The 19,413-nt window shown below is 36.3% G+C and overlaps 1 protein-coding gene across 1 annotated transcript; it reads right to left on the bottom strand.

Annotated features, from left to right (window-relative positions):
- Positions 1-2,461: 2,461 nt before the first annotated feature.
- Positions 2,462-18,815, bottom strand: LOC121408346 (probable aminopeptidase NPEPL1). The gene is made up of 12 exons (XM_041599784.1): positions 18,626-18,815; positions 15,822-16,007; positions 14,667-14,924; positions 13,999-14,080; positions 13,435-13,577; positions 12,095-12,172; positions 10,578-10,678; positions 9,846-9,900; positions 8,340-8,484; positions 7,276-7,376; positions 6,752-6,862; positions 2,462-6,555 (listed from the first exon to the last, which is right to left on the bottom strand). The coding sequence occupies exons 1-12, from the start codon at positions 18,782-18,784 to the stop codon at positions 6,400-6,402; spliced, it is 1,575 nt and encodes a 524-aa protein (XP_041455718.1). The 5' UTR covers positions 18,785-18,815; the 3' UTR covers positions 2,462-6,399.
- Between the last annotated feature and the right edge of the window lie 598 nt (positions 18,816-19,413).

Genomic DNA, 19,413 nt, shown 5'->3' with positions numbered 1-19,413 from the left:
TGTATGTACCCGCGATTTGATAAAACAGTGGCCATCTGCAATGTTCAAAAAAATATCCGGGGGCTCCGCCTCAGACCAGTGGCGACACCAAGGGGGGGGGGGGGATTTGCCCAAAGTGAGTTGGCCCCATACCCCCGAAATACTGAAATATAAAAAAATGTAATGTTGTCATAAGCATCCTACTAAAGCTGCAAAGTGCTCCAAAACAGCTTTTTCGTTCTTTAAATTTTGAAAACTTTCTCAACCATTCACTGTTAGCTCCCAACATTTCTTGTCACTAAAATAAATCTTTCTGGTCATTATTCAAAATTTAAAATGTAGGTCGCGCTACGCGCTCGCAGTAACTGTTGACTGAGATAATTATCTGTTCTCATGGGGCTTAAAAATTCAATTCTCATTGTTTAATTAGATAGCCATCCAGTTCATGATTACAAACAGTGCATAGAACGTCCAGTTATCATCTCAAAAAATTGTCAGCTCGCCCTTCGCGCTCGCAATATTGATTTGGTTAGATATAATTTCCATGGCCCAATAATGCAAACAGCTAGTCCTTAACAGGTTCCTTTACAAGTCAGTGGGGTCTACATTATAAAAAAAATAGCTCGCACTTCTTGCTCGATTTTGAGAAATAGGCAAAATATTTGTGCCCCCTCCCCTGTTCTGTTGCTTCCCCATTATTAGTGTGAATGTCTTGTTTATTATTTCTCCGATAATCGTAGAAACATAGTGTTTTATAGTGCCAAGTGGTCAAACTTTCTTGGTTAGTTTGTTTACTTGGTTGTTGAGGCTTCAAGCATAGGGTTTATGAGCCCATCTTGACAATCATACTATTTACGTTGATACAAGGTATAGTTGAGAGGATGGGGTACATTTGATAGGATGTAGGCCTATATTCATTCCACCTTTTATCTTTCGATATCACCACCTATTTGTTTTCTTATCCTGATGACGCCTCATCACTTTGGTAAATTGCCAATTCGTCCACTGTCAACTCGTTCACTCACCACATGGTCTACCTTCATTTAGTCTAATGCCAATCTGTCCATAAACATTTTGTTTAACAATTTGGTCCAATCAACACTTCGTCTAATCACCAGTTCATCTATTACCATTTCTTCTAATAACCAGGTCTAAAACCTATTTTATTTTGATTCATTTTGCACAATTTAATTAGACCAAATGGTACATGGACTAAATGGCTATGGCATTAGACAAAATGAAAGTAGACCATGTGGTGAGTGGGCGAACTGATGGTAGACCAAATGATAGTAGACGAGTTTGCAATTGGACGTATTGGCATTAGAGGAATCGGAAACAAACCATCCCTTCGACTACTCACTATACCCGGACGCCTCATCCACTCTCAACTCATCAACCATTCTGCTCAAAGTCATCAATCCCATCTGCATTTATACAGTCCTTCAGGGTCTACACTTCGTACAATGTATCACACAAGACAGGGGCAGATTGAGAATTTTCCAAGGGGGGGGGAGGCACATTCCCCCACACCACCCCCCAAAAAAAATGAAAAAAAAAGGTAGAAAAGGTTTTCACCTAAAATCTAAGTTCATTTTGTCTGCAAAAAATGATAAGCAAAAAAAAAAGTTCCTCACTTTGAAGGGGGGGGGGGGCACACTTTGGTATAAATGGCATATTTACATTAACATTTTTTTATTATGACTCTCAAAAGGGGGGGCACTAATTAGATGTGCCCCCCTGGATCCGCGAGTGAAACAAGATACTTCTCATTTTAATCTTTCTCGCCTTTCAATTGTCATCTCCACCACTCCACAATCCAACAGTTCTTTTTCAGGAAAATCTACACGAATGATCCGTTAATCCCTCCTACATTATTTTCACATCATTGAATAAACACATTCCTTTATTTCTTTATATTTTTTTAAAAATCTCCTTAATATAAACAATAAACATGAGAGCTCCCCACATTCTTATTTGGATAAGTCAGTGTAATAAAGGCCTGCTTACTATGCTTTTTGTAATACCTGCTACTGGGAATGACTATTAAAATGTATGTTTTTCAGATATCTACCAATACTATAGAGAATAAATTGACCTATAATTGTTTAGAGAAACTTAAATGTTTTGAGAGGAAAAGTAATTGTTTTTATTTCTTTGTTACATAATTATAAATGTATTGAGTAGTTAATTAGCATGTTATCATTTAAGTGAGTCTATATTACTAGACTACACTAGCATTAATATGGGTCAGGAAACTCGCCAAGTATGAGTAGTTGAGGACTAGAGATGGCGCTATTGGTTCGTATCTATTCAGAGTAAGCTATTATCGTTACCTCGTCAGCATTAACTCATGCAGTCATTTTTTTTAAATATTAAACAATGGCTTTCTTACAATCCGCCACAGGACCATTTGTAAATAAAGTTCCAACAAAAAATATGAACATGTTAGAAAACAGATCTCTTGACTACAAAAAAATATATATATGTGGAGACAACATTTAATGTAATCTTTTCACAAACGTCATCTCAAAATGAATTATATATCACCCAAATGACAATGACTGTGATCATCACAATTATTCTTTCATGGTTTCATTTCTTATTTTTGATGTACTTCTTCATATCAAAGTTAAAAACTTTCTCACAATATGTATACTACTTCCAATTTCGTATGACAACACAGTCCCTGTTTATTCATATAGGTATAATAACTATGTTTTCAATAAAGCAACAAACAATGACACTGTACTTGAAATTTCAAACACAGCACTTTGTCCCAATTTATTTGAGCAGTGATAGAGGATTTTTTTAAATGGTGTTTCGTAAAATTACACAGAGCATATTTCACAAAATGACTGGTAGATATGGAAAGCTAACTTTACAGAAAAGTAATATTAAAATCTATTTGAAAATTTGTCCATTCATCATCCTCCCCCCCAAAAAAAATATTCACTGCGAAAAGGTACTTATTTTCAATCTCCATTTCCCCCAAAATAAATAAAGAATAAAGGAGAAATAAGGGGGGTATTTCATACCAGAGTATGCTCTTTGTACAAACATGGGTAAGTTGGATTACTTGTAAGTTAAATTTAAGTCTGTCCCATCAATATGCAATACTAATGTAGAGTATTGAATTCAAGTTTGAATATAAGAACTCTCATACTTTGTGAGAAAACAAGAAAAAATAAAGGATTAGCATTTTACACTTTTGTATTTCATTGTTCAATACACCCAGATCTGCATAAAATCTTAAAACCATACAAAAACTGCATTGAATAGTACCTTGGCTAAGAAAATATAGAGGAAATAGCTTCTTTCTACACATTCAAGAAAGAAAAGTAAGTACTAATATACAAAAGATATGTTAACTATAGTAAGGATGTGGCTAAATATATACAACTCCAATACATTGATCAATATATTGACTCTCGATTATTAGCTGGGCTAGAGGAAAACATAAAATGAGTCACTGCCCAAAACAAAATCATACTGTCACAGGCCATTAGATTGTTGTGTCGGTACAAGAACGTCCTGAACACCACACTTTCGCACATCGCACATGCACAAAAATGCCCTTAGCAGCATGCATAAAGGCATTGCGAAAGGGCATTCTTGCACCAACACGACAAGATGAGGGCAATATGTATCTTTTTAACTTTATGATCCACCAAAAGAGAGCAAGACAATGTTATTATGATATACCTAGAGATGCATAATGCAAAATTCAAGCAATGTAGCAATATACATGCCTCTTAACCAGTTGGTCCCTCTCATTTTGAGTTATTTAGACAGGTATGTTTATTCCTGTTGCACGACTGTGATGCAAATAGGTCACACCCTTTAACACTCCTTTCCTTTGTCCATGGCAGATTAAGAATGCAAGTCGGATTAAAAATCAGAGGTAATGAGGTATTTGGTCTCATACCATCATGACTAAGCCATGGACCAGGTGATGGTCTGATGGTTACGTCACTGACCAAACAGTAGATTAAACATTTGAATCATGGTTTATTTGTTTACTTTGGACATCATTTGAGAGAAAAAAATGAAATTAGATGAGCAAATTTTTCAAAAAATTAAGAATTCAAAATATCCAGTTCTTCTCTACAGTATTAAACAATGTGTAACATGAATATAGAGAAGAACACTCGAGTACCATTCAATCTTACAAAGTGTTGTGGCCATTGAATTTTTTTTCAACTACTAGAATTCAAATTTATAATTATTCAGCATCTCGCACCCTCTCCTACTAATGTCTTTATTTTCCTTTGTAAACGGCGCTTTGAGCACTTACCTTGCAAATTTATAGACTATTAAAATGCTCTAGACAAAGATTATACATGTATCCAGACATTTTCAGCCCATTTCGTGTTCGAAGAGTGGTTTTATATTCATGTACAGCCCAACTCCAAATATGCAAATATTTTATTTTGGTCAGACACACAATTAAGAATAAATTTTGACGTAAAATCACAAAATCTACTTTATAGTCTTCACATCATTACCATTTTCAGACATACGCAGTCATATAACAATAATAATAGCAAGTTTTTATACAGTGCTTTTCCCAAAATGGCTCAAAGGGTTTTACTGCATATTATTATCCCGGTCATTGGATTCATTTCAATCTCGCACGAAAAGTGCACAATTTCCACTCCCTGGGGAGCATTCCTTGCATTCATCCCAGCCTCAAAATGGTGCTGACAGATTCAAACATACAATAACTCTTGCATCCTACTGAGTACTCATTTAGCACCTGGGTCGAGAGTGGCAGAGTGTGGATTAACACCCTGCCAAAGGACGCGAGACCCCGGTGGGATTTGAACACACGACCCTCTGTTTACAAGGCGAGAGTCAGAACCACTACACCACAGCTCTTCCCTAATCCAGTAACGAATTGGAATAGTGAAAACTACTTTTTGCGATTTACTGGTACCAAGAATACAGATAACCTTTTCTATGATAACAAGTTATGTGACGAAGGATACAGACTTCTTACGTTCGATGATAAATATTGCACACTATAAGGTGCAAAGTACCTTAATGTGAAATATACCAAATTATTATTGCATTATTCATACAAATAGACCCCTGACATGGAAGCTGGATCGGGTAGCTGTGCTGCAAACCATAACTCATTTTCCCCCAAAAAAAGAGGCAACTTAAAAAATCACAACTGAGAACTAATACATGGACTCCCCCACCATGCCCCTCACATATTTCATATAGAAAGATCTCACTAAATTTTTTTTTTTGTCTTACTAATATTGTTTAAGACTTTTTATATAATTTTGTTTCTATTAATTTTCATGAGCAAGCATCGCAAGGTACAGAACCTGGCAGGTACAGGTCCTAATATATCACTAATATAATTATTGACTATTGTTATTATAGATTTAACTCTTTGCATTCAGAACTAACTTTCAGGGAATAACAATGACAATTGTTTCCATGTTATTTTCTTTGAATCAAGATTTCCATTTTGAACCATTGATCCTGATGATTGTCATACAGATGTTGTCCAAGAACATTTGCCATTTATTAGCTTCTCTAATATGAAGTTAGGGGAGGAAGCTAATCATTACTATTGTTGAATTTAATCGTAGGAATGTGCAAAATTGCAACATCAGCGTGCATAGGTTTAAATAATTTTTTTAGAGATACGAACACTGCATTGATGATAATCAATACACTGTGGCACTGCATCTATCAGGGTGCTACATAAGCACTTGCCCGATTGCCCAGGGCAAGAAAAAGTTAGAGCCGGGCAAGTGTTTTGAAGTAAAGACCAGAACTACTTGCCTGAATTGGGCAAGCAAAATTCTCACAGTAGAATGGCGAAAATTAGGGTCAACATAATATGATACTGACCCTAATTTTGGTCATGGCAATAACAAGGTAGATCAGTTCATGTCAAAAGAGAGAAAAAGGTCAATGATTTATAAAACCGCAGCACTTTCTTCTTTTTTTCAATGATTTTTTCGAGCAAGTGAAATAGAATTTTGGGCAAGTGTATTTGAACTATTTAAAAATTTACTTGCCCGACTGGGCAAGTGCTTCTAAAAAGTTAAGTAGCACCCTGAATTCTATCCTATTGATTTCAGTCAAAAGTACAAATTTAACCTAATGTGTTGCTTGACATTAGACATAATCAAAAACCCTGTATCTTATATTGTTGGCCGTGCCTTAATGACCCACCAGCAGAAGCTTACAATCTGAGCAGTGGATCATTGGTTGAAAAGCACTGATTTATGCTATACTGACTGAATGATATTATATAAATCGGTACATTACATACAAAGTACCAAGGATAGATTCGTATCACAAAATGCAATGTTATTTTTTTTCATTTATCAGTGTTGTTTGACAACCAACTAACAACATAAGCTAATGCTAGATAGAAAGAAAGAGGATTATCATTCATATGAGTCGTATCTTTTTGGTGGCGCTTTCAACCATCATTTCGTCGTCTTGATTGAGGCCGCATGGTGAGATGGATTGAAGGAGTTTGGATTGAGTGGCACGTCCGAACAGACCCAACAGTAGACCTACACCAAACCCTGTTGCTCTCTCACCCTGTTGATAAACAGAATATGACGGAAATTAATAGAGATCAGATCAACTAAGATTGATGATTTCAGAGAGTAAGGGTTAGATAAATGAATCAAATGATGACGATTAATCTGGATTTTAAGATTTTCTCATGAAATAGCTGTAAAACACGATACCATTTGTACTGTTGGTGTTGGAGGGTTTGTAATAAAAGACTCACCGAGTAACTGGGAGAGGCAATGTCAAAGTGTATCCAAACTCCCCCAAAGTCAAAGCCGATATGAGAACCGATGAAGAGACCTGCACAAGAACTCTGTGCATTGCCACGATCCTGAAAAAAAAAGGAAATGAAATATTCCTTTGGTGAAATACGATGCAATTAGAATTGGGATACTATATGAAGAATAAAGTTTAAATAAGTCCTTGCTGTCAAGAAAAAAAATTAAATTGCAATAAGACTTTGGACACAAGGTGACAAATTCATTTTAAATTAGTTCTTACTGTCATGAAATGACAGTAAATCAAAGCCAACTCCACCACTCCTGTATATTTTTTTGATTAAAAAAAGGGTGGGGTCGATGTTGTATTTCGAACAGACATTCCTTGTTATTTCTAATCTAATGAAGCTATTTACAATGAGCTCTTAGACTAATCTCATCATCCTGGGAAAATAAATTTGAATAAATGAATAAACTCAAAGATCTTGATGAGTTTTTATCCTTTAAGTAAAACATAGTGACTTACCGCAACAGAGTTCTTCATGTCGGCTACTGCACTGCCAAACTCGCTGAAGTGAAGCTCTGGACAATACACCAAGGGAAACACTAAATCACCAGTGTTACGACCTGAAACATAAAACAATGAAACAATGTCTTTCAAATCAGGCTTACATAATTGAAGTGAGAAACAATTTTGACATAAATTTGGGACAATCAAAGACCATTATTACCATATCGTCATACTCATCTAGATTAAGTACGTTCTGATATATTGTAAGCAACCAAAGTGTTGCAAAATCTTGGAAAAGATACTTTGAAAAGTGAGTATACTAAATATTGCTCATACAGAGATGCAATCATGGGTAAGTATATCAAAGGCCAGTTTGTAGTCCATCATTTATCACGGTAGCAACAATTTTGCAGAAAAGGTATCATCATCCTGTTCATAATTCTTGATCTAATGGTCACCATGTGTTGCATGCCGCTGCCTAGTGGGCCTTTCATAAGATGTTTGTAAGCTACTAGTGACTTAACAAACAACTGTTGATCCTTTATTAGGAGTTTAATAAACACCAATTAAATTTTGGTGCACAAATTTATCACAAGATAGGATCATCAGTCGTACATGAAGTCACTTTTATCTCACGAACAGCTTTAACATGAAACACCAACCAGGCCGCCTAAGAGGTTTGCCAGCTGGGTGCTCTGAGTCTCAAATTATGACAAAGCTCTTTGAGTTATTTGCTAATTGTAGATGACTTTTTATCTTAAAATTCTAAGAAGATAAACAATATATTTCTCATTCCGTCCAAAAAAATTCTACAAATTCAAGTTAAACAATCCCTTAGGCCCGTATTCTCAAAAGAGGTTCTGTACCATGGTACAAATCATGGTTTATGCAGATTTCTCAAATTATGGCGTTTCCTTTCAACACCCTTTCCAAAAAGCGTGTACGTGATGGAATAAGCTTAATCATGTGCAAAAATCTGCATAGTCCATGCTTTTGTACCATGGTTCAATTGAAACCTCTTGAAGATTACAGGCTTTAATATTAAAAAAAAGAAAGAAAGGAGTCCCTGATGGACCAACCTGCTTTCACCGATGCCATCTCCCAGTCTTCATTATTGGTCAGGAGTCCAGCGTGGTACTTTCCTGTTGAGATTCCTTGGGCACCGGTCAGGGTTGCCATGTCAACGATAATATCAGCCTTTAGATCTCTTGCTGCATAGGATACCTACAACATACAAGAGCAATTGTGAATGTATATTCAATCCAGAGTTAGAATTGATTATCAATCATTTTAAATTCCATTTTAAAAATCTGGGATATTGACAAAAAAATGAAGTGTTTTATCTGTATACTCATTTGTCGTCTCCTATTGAAACTGATCTTTATTTCTTTTCTTCACCTTCTTTCATCCTCACAATGGAAGATTAATTCTTCAAGAACATTTTATGTAAATAGTTTTCTTAATTAAAAAAAATCTCAATTACAAAAAAATAACAACAGGAAGAAACTCAAAATAAAAGTAAAAATATGTAAAAAAAACATGTAAGGATGAGAGCCGGCGCTTGGTGCAACATTGATCTTGTCTTTTGCGAATATGAAATAAAGGAAAGATGAGAGCCAGCTAGATGAACACCCGGAACAACATGGCGATTGCAGTTACAGTGTACCACAGTGTACTATGGCAACATTATTATTATTATTATTTGTTTGGCGTCACCTGTGCCTGGGAGGCGAAAAGCGAACTGAATCACTATGACCCGCAGGTCTCTCCTCCCGATATAACTGATTGGGGGAATGCAGGTGGACCACTACACCGGGGTTTCCCCCTACTCTTATACGAATAGTGCAGTGGGTTCTTAACGTGCAAAGGTGGTGACTCTCCTCTACACGGGGCCTCCATTTAACGTCCTATCCGAGGGACAGAGTGTTTTCCATTGTAACATAGCCTGCATCTATGAAACATGGGAGAGACGTTTACACACAACGCACTGGCTTCAGTCATCCGCCCGGGGTGGACTCGAACCCACGATCTTTGGTTCGACGGGCAGACGCGTTACCGACTGAGCCAACACCGCTCTCAACATATACATGTGTGGCTGATGGACTCACACTGTCTGTGCACAGGAACACATAAAATTTGGTGACAGTATCAATAATAATAATAATACTAAAAATAATAATGATGATGATGATAATGACAATAATAATAATAATACTTATACTACTACTACTACTACTACTACTATGACTATTAATAATAGCTGGATTTATAAAGTGCTTTTTGCCTGAGGATACAAAGCGCTGCTTTTATTACCCCTGCTTTAGCTCAAGCTACCATCACCGGCGTTCGGTGCATGCAGGGAATTCATCCTGCCGGGTACCCATTCACCTCACCTGGGTCGAATGCAGCACATATGGATAAATTTCTTGCTGAAGGAAAACACGCCATGGCTATAGTACAGATCAGTATCAATAACTTATCTATATAGCGGGTTGCCTGAATTAGTTAATTCCTTCATTAAATCATTACATTTAAAAGTTTTGTGACATGTGTGGACGATAAAAGAACAATCATTGGTTACTTACACCATCTGCTAGTACTAATCTCCCTTCTGCATCCGTGTTGTTGATTTCAACTGACCTGATAGTAACAACAATGGTAATGAAACAAAATTTAGTATTCACATGAATTAAGTTTTGAACTGGTCTTAAATGAGACCCGCAGACATGACTTTGTGTTTACTAGCCAAGCACAAATGCACAGGGCTACCACCAAAGTTCTTTAAAAGCTCAACGGAGTGGAACAAGCATTTAGAATCAGCCTGCTTTATCACTTATTCTTGCCTTCAGTTATTTCATAACACATTAATTTCATATTCCCTAATATAAAACTTGGCTATTACATCACGTCCCTGGGCTGATAAAACCTTGTATCTTAATATTGAAAAATTTTGAGGGCAGCTTAGAAAAGGCTGTATTTCAAAAATATAGCAATGGTGGCAGTCTCTTATTGTCTAAAACAGTCTCTTGATAATTGTGAAGAACTCTTTTGAAGCAAAAGATGGTTGCCACCCATGTCATAACTCTAAAATCTAGCTTATTCTGAGCTCTCATCAAGATATATACATTTTGAGATTCAGGGTTTTATCAAACTAGCGACGATAAGCATGTGGGTGGGGGAAGTAACAGCTTTGAAGTGATACAATTTGTTTAGGATTTCTATACGAGGAATCAATTCATGTCCCCATTTTTGTATTTTGAAATAATACACATGTTATAAATCAGCTCCACACAGATCCAATCCTTTAATGAGCCTACCTTCCTGAGTACATAATATGCACATCATCTGGTCTCGTGGCATCTGGCCCTACAGCATTCTCAGCAAGGCAGAATAAAGCATGAAGATTTTCTTCAAAGCCCTGCAATACCAACAATCATAACTCTGCATAAACTCGTGCAAAATGATGTTGTTCACAAAACAGGGTTCCCAGCTTTTCAAGAAAACAAATTTCCTAATTTTTTCCCAGATGAAGTTTAAAAATTCCCTGATAATCATTTAACCCATTCTCAATTTTGCATGTTTTCTAAGATGTTGCAGTGAATTACAAGTATTTTCAGTATAGAAGCAATAATGTAAAACTAATTACATGTAGCTACACTAAAAAACCCATAACCAGTCATTCAATGGATGTTGTTTTGATATGCAACAAAATTTAACAGAGTCTGACTGACTACTGTGCTTTCGACTTTTGGGCCGATCAAAATTTTGATTTTTCCCTGATTTGAGGTATTTTTCATTTAATTTCCTGACTGGAAAAAAGTAAAATAATTTTCCCTGATGAGCTGGGAACCCTGCAAAATATGTAATTTTTCCCATTATCTCTCTAAAGGTGCTGTATATGTTATTGTGAGTTCAACATATGTTGTGTCAGGTGCATATTCCCATCTTCAGTACATTGAGATAAATGGGGGAAATATGAATTTTGTGCAAAAACATATGGAGAGTTGCAATACAAAACCTGTCATCTTGAAGAATACAAAAAAAATATAAAAAGTACATTGAGACTTTTCAAACTTTCATAAGTTTCTTATTTTTGAACCAATATTAATAGAATGTTTTAAAAATTGCTTGTACCATTTCTTTTCTTTACAATTAATTTTCATTCTCCTTTAATAATACAGGAGACATGACATTTGCTCTTGTTCTGTCTTCATATCTAAGGAGAGAATATGGTTGTATTGTGTTTTTTATTCTATTAAAATGTGAGGATTATGAATACTAGTAAGCTCAAATTAGCATGTTTGTTTGACTTTAAATGCATATCTTTATTGGAGGAATTGCCACCAAGAGAAAACATGTACACTCCAAAATTCTTTTGTAAAGTTGAAAAATGACGGGTTTTATATTTTGTGTGTGAAGATGTATACATCCTATTCATTTACAAGTCTATAAATTTCGGATTTGGAATATAGAGCAAATTTTAATAGATGATTTCAGGCAATGTGGAGTATTAACACATCCTTTGTATTCAGGATGATTACACTTCTCTCCAGCTTTGTACAAATCCTGATGATACATTGTAAAATCACCTTTTTGCCAGTAATTGCCCCCATATGGCGCAGTCACATTTGCCCTACGGAAGCCGTACAGCGAGTAAAAACCGGTTGTTTTTAACATTTTTTGTACCAGCTACATCTAGGTGGTTTGAAAAAATAAATGAATAACCACCAGAGGGGCAATGTGACTGCAGCATTACTTTCCCTCAATTAGATGTGGCATTATGGTTTACAATTACATTGCCATACTTGGTGTAGATAATTCGAATGGGACTTACTGCTTTAACGGCTGCTTCGAACGCACCTAGAATAGCCGCTGCCCCACCACAGTCTCTCTTCATACCGGGCATGGCAGTCTATCAAGAAAATAAAATAAACAGAAAAATAAGAATTCCAAGTAGAGCATCAAGGGTGTGTTTCACAAAGATTTAAGTGTGACTTTACATCACTCTTAAGGCAACCACACACCTTACGATTGGTCTGCGACCCGATTTCAGAATAAATGTATTAGAATTTAATGCTAATATTGAGACTTGGAATATGTTACTGTGTAATGTTCTAAATCATCATACAAATACCTATGTTCAAATCTGTGACTATGCTATCATCCTCCTTAGAATAAAAGCAAATTTAATATCTAGTCATAATGACGTCATAGCAGTCGTACGATTGGCTACCAAAATAAAGGCTTGCAATCTTTTTTAAAATGGTTATATTAGTATTCTTTCAATTAATTTTAACCACAAATAAAATGATATGTTCCCTTCACTTTTTCAGAATATGAGCAAAATGCGATTTGTTCCAAAATCGGACCGCGAACAGTCGTAAGGTGTGCGGTGGCGTTTCTTGGTGGTATAATGTATTAAAGAAGTTCTTCCTACCTGTTGGGTGTTTCATAAAGCTGTTCATAAATTATGAGGGACTTTGTCAACGACTGGTGATTGTTTCTTGTGGTAAGTGATGCACACCAGAGTGATAAGTAATACACACCATTTGCATTGATTTTGCGCTACGGATAAGGTCATCATAACTTGTGAACAGCTTCACTCACCGGATATCCTGTACTACACCTAGGTGGACAAAAGGGATGGCAGATAAATGCCTTGCCAGACGAATATTGTGTTGGAATTTGAACCCCAAACCTTGCGGTTAAAAGTCTGAAGCAGGTCATAACAGTTTTTTTTCCCTTCAATTTTATACAAGGTAATAAGAAATGAAAGCATTTAATTCAAACACAAAGATAGGGACTTAGGGGCCCGTATCCTGATAGCAGGTTTAAAGTTGTGGTTTAAGTATGGATAACCAATTGTTACATAAATCACTAATGGTAGAGATATCATACTTCAACTCATTTGGCTTTCAAATCATTCACAATTGTCTAGGAAGTATGAATAGATGACTGTCTTCACCATCGATGAATCAGGAAAGAGCACAGTAAACATAAGAAACATACAACGTAATCAAAATTTTGACACTTTTGGCTTCCCAAAATTTTAGCACAGAGTTAGACCTATTAATTAAACCTGACTTTTGAATATGGGACTTAGGGTGTTAGATCTTTAATCAAAATCTGTTTTGGGGAAGCTGATCCTTCTCCCAGGTTGCAGTCTATACTTGCCTTCCCCTTGATAGAGAGTCCACCTGTATCATAGACAATACCTTTACCAACCCAAGCGATGGTCTGAGAGGCGTTTGGTGGGGTGTGGCTAAGAACAGCAAAGGCTGGTGGATTGGCTGCAGCTTTACCAACACCATAGATACCTGAAAACAACATCAGAAAATGTATGAAAATAACTAGATCATCTGAAACGGCTTAACCCTTTGAACCCTAAATTATTAGGGGCAGCGGTGACCTAGACCCTGAATTATTTGCACATATCGACCACATTCACAAATTCCCATGATTCGAGACCCAAGTCACCCAACGGCATCTTCCCCCGCTAGTACCCGGACCGAGCCGCCTGAAAGAGTACCTTGAACGTATACGCGGACCATGACAACCTTCCCCAAACTGCACCTTCTTTTTAAATTTTTTTTGCTTGTAAAAATATTTTGTATAGAAAAATGTTTCCTGTGAGTAGTGATATTCTGTTTTGTTATTGTTATTTGTTTTACGGGGAGGGGTCAATTTTGTTATAAAATAGTGCTCTCCCTCTAGAAAATCCCAACCCCTGGGCCTCACCTCCAAATCCTTTACGTTGGAGCTCCTCTCCTTGGATGATGAGAGGGGTGATGCCAAGGCCTTGTCCAACTCTTTGTACTTCCTATTGGTTATAAAATAAAACATTGACATAAAAATAGCAGTCAGTCAAGGGAATGAGAATGACTGATAATGGATCCCTTTGTATAAGAGGGTCAAGGGAGGAAAAGGAGAAATCAGGAAAAATGAATAGCTGATTAACTCTTTGGGCAATACTTATTCCTCAGTTTGTTTGTGAGCCAAGAATACAGCAGGGTTTTAACAACAAGCAATATCAGAACACTCTGCACAGTGGAAATGGATGGCTACTATCTTGAATTTTAATAATTATGATTATTATCAAAAGAAACATTAGTCATTAGAAACCTAAATTAAAGCATTCTTGATTTCATGTATTTCTAATTTGCTTGCCATGATGATCCATTACACTACCATTATGACTTTTGAGAGAATTCATTCTGACAAGGTACATGTATAAAGATTTGTGATCTAACTGGAACAAAGTGGACTGTGTTCATTACAAACAAATAAATGAAAACTTGAAATTGAATCATTATAATTGTAACATAAGTCAATCCGAGTATTCTTAAATTGGGATTTTCGTATGGCTATCAATTATAGATAGAACTAGATAATTTTTTTTATCTTACTTGTACAAAGTGCATTGTGTTCATTTCACTGCAGGGCATGTCTACAATACGAGCCGACTCCCGGATAGACTGAGCAGTAAAGTTTAGAGTTCCAACCTCTTCATCGGTTAAAGAGGAATTATTCTCATCTGTGATGACAAATTCTACGGTGATGACACGCTGGACTTGCTTATGGGAGCCTGCTTTACGAGAATAGAGGGGAAATGCTCTTGCGATGGCACAACCAAGCGCAAAGACATGGGCATGTTCACACGCAACCTATTAAAAAGAAAATGACGATGTTCGTAATATTAACAGAACTCAAAAAGAATTCTCATTATTCTGAATAATCAATGAAGCCCTCACCACATACATTAACAGGTGATGTATGAATACTACACAATAATAATAAATCATGATATTCTTTGGATGAAAATGTAACCAAAAGATGGAAGATCATTTTAAAGAAGTTGAATGCCTTAAAAGACAACTGCCACAATGTCACTGGGTAGGATAAAGTCCACTAAAAGAAGGCATGAAGAAAACTGAATTTGATAATAATTTATATTTTTCACAAAGAATTTTAGTTTTTCAATTCTTAAGAGGAAAACAAAATCTTCTGAAATATTTATCAATATCTGTTCTAAGTTTGACTCTGAGCAGACAATATGTGATCTTTGAAAGTTTGTGTGACCGTGTATGAAAAAAAAAAGGGAGTAAATGATGATGAAAATGAAAAACATAATGTTGGAATTAAGAGGACTGATGTACAGTAAAAAAATAAAAATTCTATCATAAAGGGCAAATCCATTGGCTAATGAAAGCAGGTAATAAACAACTTATTTTCACTATTTTGGGAAATGGGCACATTGCTCATTGCATCACCACTGCCTTTTATCCAAAATTCTGAATTAATTTAGCTCATGATCACAGATTTTCTTAAATTGTCAGTTACAGAAAAAAAAATATTCTGTAATCTAAGAAGATTGCAGGAACTTGTCAATGAGGAAAATTATTTTTAATTTTTTTTTTATTCGAAAGTAAAAAAAAAATGATAAAAGTTAATTTCAAGTCATCAGTTACATTCTCCTCGTTAAGATGTAAAAAATAAATTCAAAATGATTATCAATTCAAAAGCACTAAGCACTTTGTAGCACTAAGTGACACAGTACATACCACAATGCATTCGTTGCCACTTCCAGTGAGACAGCTACGGACCAGTTTGGTGAGGATGTGAGATCGGGAGGGTGTATTGTGTCTACTGGCTTTCACTGGTAGAGCAGCTAACGTTGCATTGTTGAACCACAGAGAGACAGTATCTGTTGGCGATGGGCTAAGACAGCCAAGTGCCATTCTGTAGGACTGATCAAAAAAAAAAGAAGATTTTAATATTACTCTGACTTATGAATGAGTTTTTCATAAGCAACAAATATAGATGGATTAATAAGAATAATAATTGAAATTAATATTGTGCATAACAATCATGTTCTTTACATTATATAAAGCCTACCTTTATACGGCATCTACTGGAAAAATACACATATCAAATTCTCTGCCGAATCAAAAATGGCAAATTGCGCATGCACGGAGCTGGTCTGCAGCAGCAATTTTAGGTACAAATTGCTGCAGACCTCCGTACATGCACAATTCGCCTTTGCCATTTTCAATTCGGCAGAGAATTTAATACGTGTATTTTACCGCGATTCAGCTTCAAATCACCGGTTTTGAGAGGTTTTGAAGAAAGGGCAAGGAGTAAGTCTGTGTCTGGTGGTAAGTTTAGTAACTGTAGAGTAAGCTGAATGTATGATTAGGTTTTCACGTTGTAACTTTCTCAACACAAAGTGCCACAGTTTGTCTTTTTTTTAGTGAGCGAGCATTTGTCATGTTTGTCTCCAGAGGGTTCAGATAGGTGGAGCAGAAGGTAGCAGTAGTGAAGTGGAGCCTATCCAAACCCGCGCCTGAGGTAAGTCCACACGTGACATGACAAGATTCAAGTTACTACGAAAACATGCAAAAGGTCATGTTGGCAATACAACATTTTCAAGATATTCTACTTTCTTAGATAAACAACCATGCGCAGGGGCGTAACAGGGGTTGGTGGCCGGGGGGGGGCAAGGGCCCAAAAATTCCTTGTTATATGAACAGGATTTTTTTAATGATTGTGCCCGAGTATTATAAGGGAAGCTCAATGCATGGTAAGTACAAAAAAGAGGGGGCACAGCATGACGTGGCAAAAAGTCTCCAGCGAGTGAGAAAAAAAATCACATTTCCATGAAAATCTGACTTTGAGATTCATTTTGACAAGCAATTCAGAAAATATTATACCTTATGTCTTCCTTTCCTTTCATCGTTTCTTTTTTGTTCTCGATGGTAGAACTTTTGGGGGGCAATGCTATGTTGATCGGGTCCGGGGCAGTGGCGGCACCAGATTTTTAACCTAGGGGAGGCAAAAGACTACTTGAGTATTCGAGTTATCCCAATTGTCTAATCTTGATCTGCCCAACATTCGATTAGTGTAAAATTTGCTTATCAATTAGCGATCGGCGGCAAGCAATTCAATCAGTCGATATTTACTCCCAGGCCTAATCGCTATCTAACTAAACAATAGATGTGAGCGCGTAGTGCAAGCTGGAAACTTTTAATTTATGAAAATCATGAATACGCAGGATGTGTTTCTCGCTTAAAGGATTAATGAAAACTCTAATTGCGAGAAGCATATAAACTTGAACACTGGATTTTTAAGCCCCATGTGAACTTATCTTTTTCAACAAATTTTGAATTTTATACAATGACCTGAAAGATTTATGTTGACAAAAATCATTAGGAGCTAACAGTGAATAGATGAGAAAATTTTCAAACTTTAAAGAACAAAAAAACTGTTTGCAGCTTTAGTAGGATGCTTATGACAACACTTTCTATACATTTGTTTTATTTTCAAAATTTCGGGGGGGGGGGGGAGTAAGTGGGGAAAAATGTCCCCCATGCCTCTCCCTTTGGTGCCATAACTGGTCCCGGGCGGACGCCCCGGAAACTTGTGATATTTTTAAACAAAGTCATTGCAGATGGCCACTTTTTCTCAAACCGCAGGTACATACACAAGACACAACTTCAAAGCAGTTGCGAAAAATAAACAAAATATTTTGAGGCAGCACAGCGTAGCGAATGTCAAAAGTCGCCAATGAGCGACACGAGCCACAAAAAATTGGCTTGTAAAATGATTTTGAAATATTCTGAATATGCGATAGTAGCTTAGGAAATTTAGCCGAAGTAAGCATTAAGAGGCATTTTACAGTAAATCTAACCCTATAGCCAGCGTAAGTAGGTTAGGACAAAGGGGGAAGTAACTAGCCCTTTACTAATGATTTTTTTTGTCCTGATTGCATAAAATTTAGGAGGCTTTCTTGCCATTCTTTTTATTTTTCAATCCTCGGCAGCTCGGCCATGTAATTAATTTCTTTTCTTTTTTTCTTGTCCCCTTTCTTCATTTTCTATTGGCTTTTGGCTCTACCTTCATTTTTCTTTTTGCCTCTTTCTCCTGCCATTCTTGCCTGTGCCATTGAGTCAAATTTTTATATCCCTCTCTTGCGAATGTATTTCAAGATATTTTGTACTTCCCCACATGTTCGTTCATTCCTTTTCCCGCTTTCCTTCCATTTTCCTTATTTATGTTCTTTCTTTCTGTCCCTTTTTTTTCCACTTTTTCCCTTTCCTTTCTTCCTTCCTTTCTTTCTTTCTTTCCCTTTTATCTCTTTTCTCTATTTTTTAATTCATATTATGCCACTGACCATGCACAAAACATGGACACTCGTGAAATTTGGAAACAAACACTGCCAATAGAATAGCAAGTCTGAGTCACTTGCGTCATTCACATTCATCATACTAATACTAGGCCTAACATACACCAAAATGAACGTGTGGGAACGGATTGTTTTGTTCCAGGAACTACTCTATGATTCCGATTAGAACATACATTACATTACCTCTTCATTGACTCGTGGCTGCAATTTGGTCTTTGCGGTGTCATAGGGAACTTTGGTCAAGTTTGGGAGCTGACCAACGATCAAAACAGACCGATCTGCGGGATCTGAGGTGGTGTTTGTAGCAGAAAACTGCAACATTTCTGATTTCACAGATGCCATATTGCGAAAAAGTTTCAATGAGAGTATCTCTGAGTGTACCAATAAAAAGGGAAAGAAATGGTTACCGGTATATCCTCAAAAGACTGCACAGATTTACATGTAAGGTGGGCATGTACGTCGTCGTCGTGTCGGTGCGAGGGAGATAGAAAGGAGTGAAATAAAAAGCTTAAGGAGTGATATACAACAAGAATTAGCTATATAGTTTATTATATATTATTTAACATATTTCAGTTTCTAGTACTTTTATTTTGTGAAGTGCTATTTTGCTCTTTATAGGTGCCCCTTTCCTTCTTTTTAATTCTTTTCCCACTAACTTGAAAAGATGTAGGGCAATTATTTCATGCTCAAATTCTTCTCTCATTAGCAGTGATATTTGATGAAATAATAAATGTAGGCCTTTCTGATTTGTTAAATATGATGCTGTAGTTTTCTAAAAATGTTATTTGGGCCTACATTGATTTCTTTTACTTGATGTACTCAGTTCACTCTGGCACAAATAGGCTTAAAGAAACTGAAATTATGTTCACCTTAGGTTTTATCAATTTTTCAAGTTTTTTATCAAGTTTTTATTTTTATAAACTAAAATGCAAATAATTTTAAGTAATGTTAGGCACAAGCTTGTATCAACC

Source organism: Lytechinus variegatus, chromosome 2, assembly GCF_018143015.1.
Source record: "Lytechinus variegatus isolate NC3 chromosome 2, Lvar_3.0, whole genome shotgun sequence".
Lineage (NCBI taxonomy): Eukaryota > Metazoa > Echinodermata > Echinoidea > Temnopleuroida > Toxopneustidae > Lytechinus > Lytechinus variegatus.
This window is presented reverse-complemented; position numbering and strand designations above follow the sequence as displayed.